The following is a 16285-nucleotide window of genomic DNA, read 5'->3' as shown; positions in this document are numbered from 1 at the left end:
TTGGAGGAAAAAAATCTGATATTTACCAACAGTTTGGGGGGAAGTGAGATGTGAACACTTAAATGATGCAGTCCATAACATGGATCTGGAGTGTGTCTATGTCGGGCAGAACTTCTCCACATTTGGGGCAGGAATGAATTGGAATATTCCGCTGTTGCTGCTGCCGCCAGTTTCTGTCCTCAGCTCCTGGGAATAAGCATTAAATGAAACGCTATTCCATTTCTTCCATGTTGCGAGTGGCTTCGTTTGATTTTAAATAACAAACGATTAATATTAACACCTGCTCAACTTTGCAACAGATACCTAAAGGGGAGTGAATACAGGGTTTGTTTGGGAGGGAGGGGGTCTTTAACTTAAGAAATCTACACACACAGAGAAAACCTCCCAAAATGGTACCTGCTTTCCTATTACTTTGGGATTTGGGCTCTAGTCTGGGTTGTAGGTATGTGAAAATAGAGTGGTTTCAGTTCTAGGTACAGGACAACACGTGCTCTAATAAAAACAAGAATATTTGAGAGAAGGAACCAGACAGATGAAGATATGAGCTACAGAGGATGAGAAGGTGGAGAAAACAGTGAGCAGCAATGGAGAGATATCCTAAGAACAGTGTGAACCTTCTCAGAAGCAGAGCCAATAACTACATTCACTTGGCCCATGTGTCCGAGCACCCGGGAGGTGGACGAGATGGGTACAGAGATGGTGGGGACTTCAGGCGAGAAAAGCAACATCAGGAATGCATGAGGGACGGGCTATCCTGTGTCATGCACAAGGCAGGTTAGTGGGAGGACAAAGAAGGGCGCCCTGATGAGACCCATTGCACTTGAGAGGAGTTTTAGGCACAGGTAAGGGCTGCCCAGGCAAAGTAAGGGATGAGAAAGAATGGAAGAATGGGTCATGTCATTTCGTCCAATTTTGGAACTGCACCGAGGGTCAAGTCTAAATTAAAGAATGCTCGAAATAAGCCTTGACTCTAAGTAGGTCCCACATGTGCAAACTGTGATCAATGCTGGAAATGACTTCTGGCTCCCGGGACATCGCCTTGGTCTGACCTTTCTGGATCAATGCAAATCATTTTGATCTCAAGACTTTCTGTCAGCCTCCGGAATGTTTGTTTTTGGAGGCTGACTGTGGAGGCAACCTTTAACATGGCTTTTGGCTTCTGAGCATATTATTTGAATTGAATAATATGTGAGACTGTTGCAGATAGTTTGTGTTCAGCAAACTCCAGAAGCACCCTTGAACAGAAATACTGACAGGGTATGAGTTCTGAAAGTGGGGGACTTTCTAATGGTCCCATGGTCCTAGATCAGGAGTCAGTCAGCTTTTTCTGCTCTAGATGACAACCGGGCACTACCAGGGACTGCTGATTCTTCATTTGAGACTTTCTTGCATCCATCTGTGCCCTTTTTTTTTTGTCCTGGTCTAGGTTTCGAGACTTAGGCTGTTCTATTAGTCAGTTAACAGGTTCCCTCTACCTCCCAGCTCTCTGCTATAAAATAAGCTTAGTCAGTTTTCATTGTTAACACATCACACTCCTCTCCGCCCTGGACCCTTTATTCTCATACCATACTTATGTAAATCCTAGCTTCAAGGTCAAGCTTAAAGTCACACCTTTTCAAGGCCTTTCTCAACTCCCCTGGCCCTCAGTGATCAACCTGTCCTCTGACCTTCAGCACCATTATTTCTATTACTTAAATATTATCTTGTTTTATGAACCCATCTTTTTATGTGCCCCTCCTGTCTCTCCAACCAGGCCACACGCCACCACAGACCTGACCATGCCTTGTGCTCAGCTGAGTGTAGTGGACCAGGGCAGGTGCATTGATGGCCACAGGTGACCATAATGATGAAATACAGTCAAGAGGAGATACTGTTTAAGGCAGCTTTGTTATGAAGCTAAAAAAATTATAATAGTAAAAATAAAATAAAATAAGACTCTTAAGACAGTCTCTGTTTGGAATACTGCTATTTACAAGACAAAAAGCTTATTAGGATAATCATGAATAAATGTGTACTTTGTAATGATTTTTGGATTATAAATATAAGTAGAAGAGTATGTGACTGTTTTTGTTTTTTTTTAACATAAATAGGCATTTGCCTTCTTTAATTATGACAAAAGAAAATCTTCCTCTAAGAAATTCAGGTGCAGGGGCGCCTGGGTGGCTCAGTCATTAAGCGTCTGCCTTCGGCTCAGGTCATGATCTCAGGGTCCTGGGATCGAGCCCTGCATCAGGCTCCCTGCTTGGCGGGAAGCCTGCTTCTCCCTCTCCCACTCCCCCTGCTTGTGTTCCTGCTCTCGCTCTCTCTCTCTCTGTCAAATAAATAAATAAAATCTTAAAAAAAAAAAGAAATTCAGGTGCAAGAGATTGTCCTTTTGGACCCAAAACACTGTTGCAGGCACTTTTGATAACAGAGGTAAATGGGTGTTTCTGGGATACGTAAAATCAGATTAGAGAAAATGTCTGGTGGTGTTCAAGTGGGTAGACACAGCTTTTGGGGAAGAACACAGCTTTACCCTGTGACGCTAAACATGCCTGAGGCCAATGTTCATGTCAGTCCACAGTAAACTCAGTAAATGCTAACATTATTATGTGCGTAACACCAGGTAATGGACAGCTTCATTAATATGGTACTTAGATGCACATTTAGAACACATAAATAATTATAAAAATTACTTATTATTATAAAATAAAATAGCAGTAATTATAAAATAAAATAGCAGATACAACAGTAAGAGAGTACTTCAGAAATTTAGGAGGAAGAGGTCACATTCTGCTGGAATCATGGAGATGGTATTTGAAATGGGTTTTACAGATGGGGTAGGAGTTCACTGGAAAGAGACGGAAGGGAGGCAGGGAGGTGAGTGAGGGAAGGATGACTCATAAGCAAGTACATGCAGGTATACAGGCCTAGGAGAAGTTCAAGAAACAGGGAGTGATTCAGCTGGCTAACAGCTGTAGAGAATTAGAGGGGGAAAGGTTAAAAGTTCAGCTACGCCAGGCTTCATTGTCAGTATGAAGAGAGTCTGGTGTCTGGATTCAGTCGGTAATGGATGAAGAACAGGGTACACTGGAAATAAGACTGAGGGGTGCTATATTTTTCGCAGTTTGATCTGGAATTCATTGTGCAGAATGTAGTGAAATTTGTCTTCAAGCATTTTCTTCACAGGATAGTTATTCCTTGGAACCCTGAACACCTACAATCACACGTGACTCACCTCTCTGAACGAGGTAGGCCTGCTGGTCGGGGTCACTGGTTCTCGCCCCATGACGGCTCTGCATCTCCATCAAGGACTGCCTGCTGGGATGAAAAGCAACACGATAGTGATGTTCTACGACAACATTTAGCAGACATTCAACAGCAGGATGGGGAAAAAAGAGCTGAAAAAAAATGCAAGGTTCATAAAAACCAGAACTTAAGGATTAACTTGAATTTTAAATATTATTGGCACTAGGACACAGAGTAGTGAAAGAAACTAACAATTAGGATTAAAAAAATCAATCAGGAAATAACCACACTGTCAACTGATAAGGGAATGGATTAGAAAAAAGTGGCGTATTTCTAGAACAAGACACTATAGAGTAATTAAAGAGAATGAAATAAAACTGCATATATATTTATAGACACACACCTCCAGAATTCAAAATCACAGTGTTAGATAAAATAAGCTGCAGAACAATACCTAGTGACCATTTCGTAACTTACACACAGAGAAATTAATATTATGCTGTTTCAAGATATGACATAGATATTATATTGATACTATGTAAAAGTATAGAACAGATGGGGACGTTACTCCCTCCAAACTCCAGCAGTATGGGGCAAAGAGAGAGAGAGAAACATAATGAGGGGTGGGGAACAGAGGAGGCTCCAACTTCGCCCTTTTTCCTTTTGATAAAATATCCATGATGCAAATAAATGTATGTCACTGTCAATTCTGTGCGGAGTACATCGTGGTATGTGCTATTTTATTCCCTGTATTTTTCTATTTCTATTTCTCTATGTTTCAATTTTTTCTCAAAATGGAAATTTAAAAGACAGAAGTAATTTTAGCCATATTTTCTTTTAAAATATATTACAGAATTGTTTAAAGTGTTTAAGACTATATACCCCTGACAACAGCAGACAGGACTTCGCAACACACAAGGTCAAAGTTTTTACAGCATGTCCAAGAGCAAAGAACTCATCACGTTCCCACAAGATGTGGTCAAGCCTCGTGGTAAGTCACGCTGAGTGTCAGGGACACAATCAAGCGAAGTGTGCTCAGCGTGATTCCTACAGCTCAACTTAGGGAGCACCTCTGACAGGCCCCCTGTGCTCGGCCTGTGCCCAGGGCTCCAGGTGTGTGCTCCGAGCCTTCCCGAGCCTTCCTAAGCCTCACCTGCCTCCATCTTCAAAAGCATTATTCTCTTTCAGCAGGATTGCCAGCTGCAGGGCCAGTTGCTCCTTTTCTTCGTGTATCTTCTCTCTTGCTGCTCTTTCAGCATGAAAGTCCGAACAGTAAACCTCCATCTGGTAGAAGGGAAGAGACAGAAGTTACTACACAGATGTACGTGGATTCTCTATGGCCCAACGGGTGACAGGGTGCAGGGGGAGTGCTCCCTCCTGTGATTCCCTCGTAAGGAACAGGGGCGCACAGTGCTGCTGGAAACCAGTGGCGACCGTGACTTCCAACCACCTTCAGACAGAAGACAAGTTGTGTGTGTGTGTGTGTGTGTGTGTGTGTGTGTGCGCGCGCGCGCACACACTCACACTTTAGACAATCAGAACCTGACAATGACATTGATATAGGTGGTTTAAACACTGCACATAACATTCGTTCAGTAAAATTCTGTGGTCTTTTTAAAAAAATCATATTCAGGATTAGCTTAATATAGTAAATGGTTTATTTACTGTCAGGTATATTTATGAAGGCTGGCCTTAAATTAAATTTTAAATAATAATAATAAATAGATGCTATTCATTGAATTCCAAACATATACAAGGTCCTGTGTTGGATGCCTATATTCCTACCTTATTGCACGTGTTGTAATGAGCACTGGGTGTTACATGCAAACAATGAATCATGGAACACTACATCAAAAACTAATGATGTAATGTATGGTGACTAACATAATAAAAAATAAATCCTGCGAATGTAGAATTGCTATGCTCATTTTACATTCATAAGTGTAACAGCTCTCAGTCCGGGGTAATTTAGGTAAGTGGTCAAACCAGCACGTGAACCAAGACTGAAGCCCATATTCTATGCCAGTCCTCACGGTGGTAGCCAGCCTCCAAGACAGCTCCAGGGATGCTCACCTTTTCGTATTCAAACCCTTATGTGGTCCCCTTCCACAACGAAGAGAGCCAACCCGTGGAACCACTAGGATATTGCAGAAATGATGGTGTATGGCTTCTGCCTTGTTCTCTCCTGGGTCACCTGCTGTGGGGGAAGCTCGCTGCCATGTCATGAGGGTATGCAAGATGCTGTGTGGGGAGCCCCACAGGGTGAGGAACTCAGGCCTCCCGCCCACAGCCCTGTGAGCGAGCCGGCTTGGAAGTGGATCTTCCGGTCCATCTTGGGCACAGCCTCATGAGGGGCCCTGAGCCAGAAGCACCCTGCTAAGCTGCTCCTGAATGCCTGACCCACAGAAACCCGAAGATGACAAATGCTTGTTGCTGCAGCTGCTAAAATGGAGGATAATTTCTTACCTAGAAATATATAAATATTATGCCGTGATAGTGATTTCTTCACTGCTACAAAATTCTAAAGTAAGGATGAACTCCTTAATAGTGAAATGAACATTACTCTAAGACCAGTTTTTAACTTTCTATATTTAAAATTAGGGTTTTCCCCCTAAATTTCATGGTTCTAGGATACAAATATTTATCTTTCTTACTTTTGAAAGTAAAATTAAATAAAAAAATATTCTATCACAGTTTTAGTTACCCCCCCCAAAACAAACAAATCACACAACTCTGTGATAAAAAGGTCATTTTAAGGGACTTCCTGCCATTCGTGAACATTTTATGTGACCACTGATGCATCATGGGAATTTTTGAGTCAGATCTCAATTTGAGTTATAGTCTTACTTCTATCACTGATCAGCTTTGAGCCAGTCAGACCCGGGTCGTTCTGTCCATTCCTACATGCCCTGTGACATCAGTGGCTCACGTTTCAGGCTCAAAAAGAAGTGGCTGAATGAATAAACCAGAGTATCTATCAAAACTCAACAAATGTCCATGTACAGAAGGACAAAGGACATGACAACAGTATCATGAGGTACCCGAACAAACGAACGCTATAAAGAGCTTGGGTTGAAATTCTCTTCCTATAGAAATAAAACTCAAGACTCTAAGTCCAGTCAACTTAGAACTTAGAACTCCTCTGGAGTTCATATTTGAGTAATGAGTATGTATGTGGTCACTGAGAAATAATAAACTGTTGACTTTGTTATGTTAAAAATAATTTATCTTTATCAGACTGGCAAACATTTAAAAGAATGCTACAAGGAGGTGGGGAAATAGACGTTCTCTTCTCCTTCGGTGAGAGGATAATTTTGGTTATGCATTCTTGGAAGACAACTTGTTAATATTTATTTAACTTAAAGACAGGCACACCCAATAACCCAACCATTCCATGTCTACATCTCACTATAGATTCCACAAGTGCACAGAGACATACATACAAGAATGTTCAGTTCAGCATTGCTGATAATAGCAAAAATATTGGTACAACCTATACATCCATTAATAGAGGGCTGGTTAAATCTATCATGGTAATGCACACTTTGGAATACCATACCACTGTTCAAAAAATAACAAATGGCTATGAGTACTAATACGGAGAGAAGTCCAAGATACATCATGACTGAAAAGTTGTAGTATAAAAGGTATACTGCAATCCCACTTTTAATTAAGCAAACAAACAAAATAACAAGAGACAAAGGTTTCCCCCCCCTTTTTCTGTGGTTTTACATCTCAGGCAGGATGCATTCCCACTGATAAACTTTCTGCAAGTCCTCCACCCACCAGGAGCAAGAGTGGGGCCAACCAGTAACAATAAGCCACGGTACACAAATTCTTCCAGAGTAAAGGAAGGAATGTGCCTCAACTTGTTTTCATGAGGCCAGTAAAACCTTGATCTCAAAACCTCACAACGACATTAGCAAAAGGAAAATTCTAGGCCAATCTTATTCAAGAATATAGATACAAAAGTCCTAAGTAAAATATGAACAAACCAAATCCAGCAATATGTACGAAGGGTAATTCAAGAAATGTAAAGTTTGTTTAATATTTAAAAATCAATGTGATTCACCACTTTAACAAATTAAAGGGAAAAGGAATGTATTTATCCAATTATATCATTACTGGAAGAAAAAAACTTTCCCTAAATAAAATTCAACATCCACTCGAAATTTTGGCACACAAGGAAGAAAAGGGAATTTCCTTGATTTGATAAGTGATATCTACAAAGCCTATAGCAAACACCATACACCTAGCAGTAAAATGTTAAAATCACTGCCTCTGAGACTGGGAGCAAGGCAAGGCTATCTGCCATCTGCACTGTTACACAACACTGTTTGAGGGACCCAGTCAGTGTAATAAGGCAAGAAAAAGAAATAAAACATAGGAAGAACCAGAAAGGAAAAAACCCAAAACTGTCACTATTTAAATGATATGATTATGAATGTAAAGAGGTCGAAAGAATATTCAGAGATATTATTAAAATTAAAATGTGAATTGAGCAAGTCTACTGCATACAAAATCAATATATAAAAATCAATTGTATTTCTATATAATAGCAGCTGTTAAAAAATGAAGATTTAAAAAAGGTGCTATTTATAACAGTATCATAAAAATAGAGAGTATCTATGAATAACCTATTAAAAGATGAGCAAAATCCTTACTAAGAAGATTAAAAATATTACTTAGAAGAATTAAAGAAGATACGCCATGTTCATGCATTGGAAGAGTCACTGTTGTAAAGATGTCGGTTACCTCCAAATTGATTTTTATCTATTTAATATAATTCAAGTCAAAGCTCCAGGAGGTTTTTCTGTGTGTGTGTGTGCATGTGTGTGTGTGTGTGTGTGTGTAAAATACCAAGTGGATGCTAAAATTAAAATGACAATGAAAAAGGGAAAGAAAATCTAAGGTCCTCTGGACAAGTATCAATGAGGTAGGAAAACTTACTCTACCAGGTATCAAAATTTTTTTGCTTCATAGTAAGTCAAGACCGTACGGTACCAGAGCAAGGATACAAAAATAGCTCAATGGAATAGTAGAGAGTCCAGAAATAGACCCATGGACACCTGAACACAAGATACAACAAAGAAGGCAGCACATTACTTAAGATGACACTTAACATAAATGGTGCCAAGTCAACATGATAAAAAAATAAGTCTTCACTCTTACCTCACTCTATAAAGAAAAACTAATTCCAGACGGTTTCTAGATATTAATGTAAAAGGCAAAACAGTAAAATTTTTAGAAGACAACATGGGAGAGTATCTTCATGGCCTTGAGGTAGTGAAAGTTTTTTAACAGGACACAAAAAGTACGAATTGTAAGTGTAAAGACTGACAATGTAGACTACATTAAAATAAAGAACTTCTGTTCATCAAAAGACACTTTTATGGGCGTGAAAAGACAAATCACGGAGCCAAGAAATCTGCAACAAATATAACTGTCAAGGGCTTGTGTCTGGAGTGTATAAAAAACTCATAAAATCAAGACAGCAAACCAGAAGAAAAATGGGCAAAGACGTCTTCAGGCACTTCACAAAAGGGAGCACCAAGAAGACTAGTTAACACTTGAGAAAGTACTCAGTCTCATTAGTCATCAGGGAAAGCACATTAAATGAGACACCATTATATGCCCACCAGAATGCTTACAAATGAAAGTAAAAATACTGATAATACAAGGATGGGTAAGGATGTCGAGCAACAGGGACTCTGTTGATGGGAGTGAAAACTGGTACAACCACTTTGGAAAAGTGTTGGCAACATCCACTAACACTGAGTAACACGCATACTCTAGGAACCAGCAATTCCACTGCTAACTGGGTATGCACCCAACAGAAAGGAACACACAGGCCAACAAAGAGAGACATCCACAAGAATGTCAGAACAACCTCAATCATAATGCCCCAAACTGAAAATAATCCAACTACCTATCAACCATAGAATGGATACATTCATTGAGCCCTACCCTTAAAAGTTTGGTGCACTTTCCACATGTGATATGCTCCAATAAAAAATGTTTTAAAATATATTGGTGGAAATTATAAAAAATCCCCAAAAATATATTTTGAACACCATCACTTTCCCATAGGAGAACATAATCAGGGTTGGCCTCACCCAGTTCATGTTTCAGAACGTAGCTTACCTGAGCCCGAAGAATAGTCATGGTTTCCAGGTCCTCCTCCTGCTTGGCGATGGTCTGCTTCATCTCATCCATCTGAAGCTGCTTGGAAGCCAGGGCCTTCTCTGCCAGTTCCAGCTTTTCGCTTAGTTCTTGTAGTACCACCTTATCCACTTTTTCTGACTGAAAGACATAAGATCATTCTAGAAATGGCTGTGAAATAACTCAACCTAATTTATTATTTTTTTTTAAGATTTATTTAAGTGAGACAGCGTGCATGAGCAGGGGTGGGGAGGGGCAGAGGGAGAGGGAGAGTCTCAAGCAGGGCTAACCGACGATGCCCCCCCGGCGCCCCTAATTCAACCTATTTTAGTAAAACATTAAATGAAGTTTTATTTTTTTAAATGCCTGGCTCTAAACTGTTCTGTTAATTAGCAATGATAACTTAAACTCAGAAAGTTTTATTCATTTAACTTATAGTTTGTAAATTATAATTTCTTAATTTAAAACAATTAAAAAAAAACACTGAAATAAGGGAAATAATGACAAACCCTGATCTCAGTGAGGTTGTAACTTGCTGATACTGTTATTTTTCCCACTGATATTACTCTTATATGGTGAAGTCAGTGGAAAAGAAAAAACATGTTTAAATTAAAAACTGATCACCTCACACCTGTCAGATGACTAGTATCAAAAAGACAACAACAAGTGTTGGCGAGGACGTGCACAAGAAAAAGGAACCCTGGTGCACGAGAAAAAGGAACCCTTGTGCGCTGTTGGTGGGAATGCAAACTGGGGCAGCCACTCTGGAAAACAGTATGGAGGTTCCTCAAAAAGTTAAAAATAGAACTACCCTATGATCCGGCAAATCCCACTTCCCAGTATTTATCCAGAGAAAATGAAAATACTAATTCAAAAAGATATCTCCACTCCTACGTTTATTACAGCAGTATTTACAATAGCTACCTATTTAGGAAGCAACCTAAATGTCCATCAAATAGCTGAATGGATAAAGAAGATGTGATCTATATTTGTACAAACACACACACACACACACAGACAAGAATATTACTCAGCCATAAAAGACTGAAATCTTGCCATTTGTGACAATATGCATGGACCTAGAAGGTATTATGCTAAGTGAAATAAGTCAGAGAAACAGACAAATACCATATGATTTCACTTATGTGGAATCTAAAAAACAAAACAAATGAACAAACAGAAACAAGCTTATAAATACAGAGAATGAACCGGTGGTTGCCAGAGGAGAGGGACATAGGGGGATGAAGTGGATCAAGAGGTATAAACAAGTCAAGGGATGTACAGTACAGCACAGGGAATACAGCTGACCCTCGAACAATGCAGGGGTCAGAGGCACTGAACCCCTGCAGAGTCGCAAATCCACATGTAACTTTTGACTCCCCAGAAACTTAACTAGTAACAGCCTATGGTTGACTGGAAGCCTTACCAATAATTTAGTGGATTAACACATATTTTGTATGTTATATGTATTATATACTGTGCTCTTACAATGAAGTAAGCTAGAAAAAATATGTTATTAAGAAAAATCATAAGGAAGAAAAAAACACATATAGTTCTGTATTTTAAAAAATCTGCAATATTAAGTGGACCCGTGCAAACCCTTTTTGTTCAAGGGTCAACTGTACAGTCAATACTATTGTAATGACTTTGTATGGTGACAGATAGTAACTACAGTTATGAGCGTTTCATAATGTATATAAATATCGGATCACTATGTTGGACACTGAAAACTAATATGACACTGTATGTCAACTCTACTTCAATTAAAAATAAATAAGTAAATAAATAATGAAAAAAATTTACAAGTCCTAGAGAAGAACAATATTCTATTAAAAAAAAAAAGGAAGAAAGAAAAACAGGGGTGTCTGGGTGGCTCAGTCGGTTAAGCGTCTGACTCTTGGTTTCGGCTCAGTTAATGATCTCATGGTTGTGGGAGCAAGCCGTGTCCTCAGGCTCCACGCTCAGCGGGGAGTCTGCTTGAAGATTCTCTTCCTCTGACCCTCCCCCTGCTTGTGTGCACCTTCTCTCTCTCTCAAAATAAATAAAACTTAAAAAAACAAAAAAAACCCAAAGAGTACATTTATAAGCATATAAACTCAAAGACCCCTTCTAATTCAAAGCTTCCATGATCTTTACTTACTTCACTTGGCTAAAGCCAAGTGAAACTGACAAATTAAATTGTGAGCTATTTAAAGTGAACAATGTGACAATTTGATACGCGTACACAGCAGGAGAGGGCTCCCCCCACCAGGTTAATGAACACGCCTATCACCTCACACATCTACCCATTTTTTTTTTTAATTCTTTTTTTTTATTTATTTATTTGCAAGAGAATGAGAGACAGAGAGCATGAGAGGGAGGAGGGTCAGAGGGAGAAACAGACTCCCTGCTGAGCAGGGAGCCTGATGTGGGACTCGATCCCGGGACTCCAGGATCATGACCTGAGCCAAAGGCAGTCGCTTAACCAACTGAGCCACCCAGGCGCCCACACATCTACCCATTTTTAAACTGCCACACCATGCTGGTGTTATATTAATGTAAGCTGCAGTCCGGGAGTCCAGGGTCTCAAGGTCACTGACAGGAGCCAGCTAGCCCTGTAACAGCTCCCTGGAGACAACCCCACCAGTGGCCACCCACAGTCTCGCTGTGCCCTGCTCACGTGGGAGCCCATGCTGGGAGCTCTCCTATAAACCCACTCGCTGTTAGAAATGCTAAAAGCTGGGGTGCCCCGGTGGCTCAGTCAGTTAAGCGTCTGACTCTTGGTTTCGGCTCAGGTCATGATCTCAGGGTCGTAGGATTGAGCCCCTAACAGGCTCCGTGCTCATCAGGGAGTCTGCTTGAGATTCTCTCTCTCCCTCTCCCTCTGCCCCGCCCCACCCTGCCCTCTTTCTCTCTCAAATAATAAATCTTAAAAAAAAAAAAACAAAAAAAAGAAATGCTAAAAGCTTACTCCCCAACCCATAGAACATTAGCACCATCTCTGCACACAAGGCACATTATACACAGGTAGAACATCAGAAGTTTTACCCACTTAGACACAAGAAATCATTTATAAACTCAAGAACAACCTCTGAAACCATACTTAGTTATGGATTAACACAACTATACATATAAAAAATGTTTATAGTTTCTGTTCACTACAAGGCTACGAAAGTCATTTTTTTTCTGAGTACCTCTTTCCTTTTCAGTTCCTCGAGTGATTTCAATGAATTATTGTATTCTTGAAGAAGCTTGTTATGTGTCAACTGGAGAGTGGCTAACTTGGACCTATTTAAAAAGAAATTAAGAAATGGAATCTTGGGGGAAAATATAAAAACTTAGTCTTGCCTTCCCACCTTCTTCTGAACACTTGACTAGCAAAATCTTCTCTCCTACCTTTACCAGCTCACCACCTGCTAGCATTTTCTTACTCTCAAAGAAAACAATCTTTCCAAAAAAAAAAAAAATCAAGATAGATTACAAGTAACTTTAATCATTTTGTTATAATAGAACAAATTTTATCTCCTCGGAGAAGTCTCCTGGTACTCCTTCAAATACATAAAAGAGAAAAATTTTAAATTTATTCTTAAATCCTAATTCCAATCTTATAAAAGTGCTCTTCTACCTTCTTCTAGCAAGTGGTCATTCAGTTGTGGCATACTCACTTTTCCTCTTCGGTTTTAGCTTGCTCCATTTTGATTTCTGATCGCATGCTTTCCACTTGTAGCTCCAACTTTTTGTTGTTATAAACAAGCTCTTGCTTTTCATTCAGCTCTGATGGGGTTGCAGAATTTTTCCTTTCAAGGGCCTGACATCTAGGAAAGATCAAAATTTCATGAAGATAAACAACGTTCCTTCATTTCTCAGTGGCTTTTAAACCAATCCCAAGATTATGTAGCAAATACAAAGAAATTTTGGATTGCATTTTTCAAGGATTTAATAATGTAAAGTAAAATATTTTATCCTTCTTGCTTCTTTACTAGAAGCAAGTAATATTTCTAAACCCTCATGACTAAACACTAAAAAAACAGATTTTTTTTTGTAAAAGAAATTTACATATTTCTGAACCCTTATGCCTAATATAAAAAAAACTACAGATCTAAGACCACACAAGCTAGGGAATAACTGTCTTAAGCAGTCATGCAAGTATATTTTTGTTCTTCAGACACAGACCAAAATAGTAATTGGCTAAAGGTGCTTTTCATATAGCGATCCATGGATATCTTCAATACTTTAAAAAGTTTGGGTTCTGTTAAGCATAAAGAATATGACTTCTGACAAAGATTTAATAAGGGAAAGGTAAGTGTCCTAAGTTTTTTTTTTTTTTTAAAGATTTTATTTATTTATTTGAGACAGAGAGAATGAGAGACAGAGAGCACGAGAGGGAGGAGGGTCAGAGGGAGAAGCAGGCTCCCCGCCGAGCAGGGAGCCTGATGCGGGACTCGATCCCGGGACTCCAGGATCATGACCTGAGCCGAAGGCAGTCGCTTAACCAACTGAGCCACCCAGGCGCCCCTAAGTTTTCTTAAATATCAAAAAGAGAATTTCAATATAATAATAGCAAATATGAACCAATGGTTGCTATACGCAAGGCATTAACACCAAGCATGGTAAACATCTCAATACAACATTATGAAGTAGGGATAATGACACACACTGTACAAATGATAAAAGTTAGGGCTCAGAGAGGTTAAATAAATAACTTGCCCAAGGCAATACCACGAATAAGTTCAGATCCATAGTTTAACTAAGTCTGTTTGTCCAAAGTCCTTGGCTTTAGCTGCTGTGCTGTGCCAGATTTCCATGTCACCGTGTAGCCTTGGTAAGTGTGAACTCTAAGGCAAAATACACTCATGTATTGTGCTGGATACATGTTTGCCAACTAATCCAAAAGAATAACATTTTTAAATTTCGGGTAACTTGCTACACCAAGAAAAACAAGCAAATGCGAAGTTCTCAATTTAAATATTAGCCTTCATAATTGATTGAAAATGAATTTTTTTTCTCAATAAAGCTCACTCAAGTTTTTTCTCCTTGCAGCTTTCATTTATGTTTGCTTACATCCATACTGTCAGCTCAGGTTAAGTCCCAGGAAATCTGGCTTACTGCTTTTTTACAGGTCCTCACATAGGCTATGGTACATGTAACAAACATCCCTGAACAGCAGAATCAGATGTTCCTGGGCCCCATGCCCCCATATTACAAGTATATTATATTTATAAATGAACAGGTACATTAATCTCGACATTAGTGTTTGCTGAATTCATACTTTAATTAGGTTTCTCTTTTTCTTCTAGTAACATAACAAAACTGTTTTTACATAGTAATATATTTCTTAAAAATGTCCATTTTCTAAAGGAAAATAGAATTCATCTCTCATTCTTACTTCTCTTGAAGTCTCTTCTTCATCAGCTCAGCCTCATTGAGTTTTGTATGAGCCTCTTGAAGCTCCTTAAACAGAGTTGTCACCTGAAGGTTCAACGTCTCCACTTCACTTCCAACCTGTCATTCAGGAAATTCCAAACACGCACATGTGATTCGGACCAGAGAAATGAACTTCTTTGTGAGAAAACAGTGTGAACCATCGGTGTCCCACTAAGACTGGTGAGTTGATTAAACTTTTGACAATTAATGCCGTAAATATCTTCTTTGAAAAGAAATGTTTTAGATACAACTGTTTCCTTGTATGTCTTTATTTACTAATTATATATAACATTTTATATTCCATGATATGTAATTTATATGTATAATCACTAATTCATATGGCAATATATATATTTTTTTAAAGATTTTATTTATTTATTTGAGAGAGAGAGTGAGAGAGAGAGAGAGCACAAGAGGGAGGAGCGGGAGAGGGAGAAGCAGACTCCCCGCTGAGCAGGGAGCCCGATGCGGGACTCGATCCCTGGACTCCAGGATCATGACCTGAGCCGAAGGCAGTCGCCTAACCAACTGAGCCACCCAGGTGCCCCATATGGCAATATTTATATATAAAACTGTTTTTCTTACATAACTGATCAATTTGGATGCACTGTGATAATGACTTTGTCATAATTTTTTTTTCCTGTAGACATGTGTGGAGTTTATTTAAAGGGAAGAAGAACTGTCTCCTTTTTGATTCTGGCAACCCAAGAACATCCCCTCTTAAGACTTATAGGGGCTAAAATTCACACAAACATTCCCAGATGTTAAGGTTTCAGGTTTTGCTAGTTTCTGCTCACCCTTTATCATCACCTCAGTTAATCCTGATCATGGCTCAGGGGATCACAGAGCACAGTGGTGTCAAAGCACAATCTAATTTACCCAGAGAGCAGCTTATGCCCATAGTCCTTGGCTGACTTATGTTTCGAGTTAATTCCACTCTTTTTACTGAACTGCGTTTTCCCTGGCAGCTCCAGAATGGCTGTCAGTGAGCTTTTTGGTGCCTTGGAAATCTCAGTACTTCTCTATTACTGGTTGTCAGATTGGCTTCAGTCAACAATGCACTATGACTCCCAGGTCTTCTCTTCATCTGTGTTCTAAACGTTCTCCAGTCTTTTCAAGTAGGAGACTCAGCCCAGCACATGGCAAACAGTAAGCATTCTACATGTATTTGTTGAATAAATGAATTGGCTAAAGTGAGCATCTGACAAAAAATGTCTTTCACATGGACAACTGCAGCTCTTACAACTTCCTGCCTTCATCCACCTTCCCTGAGCTTAAGACTGAGTGATGGGCATAGCCAAACTGTGGAAAGAGCCAAGATGTCCATCGACAGATGAATGGATAAAGAAGATGTGGTATATATATACAATGGAATATTATGCAGCCATCAAAAGGAATGAGATCTTGCCATTTGCAATGACGTGGATGGAACTGGAGGGTATTATGTTGAGTGAAATAAGTCAAACAGAGAAAGACATGTATCATATGATCT

General features: G+C 39.4%; 1 protein-coding gene across 1 annotated transcript in view; it reads right to left on the bottom strand.

Annotated features, from left to right (window-relative positions):
- The window catches only part of OPTN (optineurin), a 25862-nt gene continuing 9577 nt past the window's right edge, over window positions 1-16285 (bottom strand). The window contains exons 4-10 of the mRNA XM_081818902.1: window positions 14756-14871; window positions 13035-13184; window positions 12564-12657; window positions 9373-9531; window positions 4382-4512; window positions 3218-3300; window positions 1-186 (exon numbers count right to left, since the gene is read on the bottom strand). Coding sequence (XP_081675028.1) covers window positions 59-186; window positions 3218-3300; window positions 4382-4512; window positions 9373-9531; window positions 12564-12657; window positions 13035-13184; window positions 14756-14871 — 861 coding nt within the window. The 3' untranslated portion in view covers window positions 1-58. The remainder of the gene's footprint in view (window positions 187-3217; window positions 3301-4381; window positions 4513-9372; window positions 9532-12563; window positions 12658-13034; window positions 13185-14755; window positions 14872-16285) is intronic.

The sequence above is a fragment of the Leptonychotes weddellii genome, chromosome 5 (assembly GCF_054177405.1).
Source record: "Leptonychotes weddellii isolate Sample4059 chromosome 5, ASM5417740v2, whole genome shotgun sequence".
Classification (NCBI taxonomy): Eukaryota; Metazoa; Chordata; class Mammalia; order Carnivora; family Phocidae; genus Leptonychotes; species Leptonychotes weddellii.
This window is presented reverse-complemented; position numbering and strand designations above follow the sequence as displayed.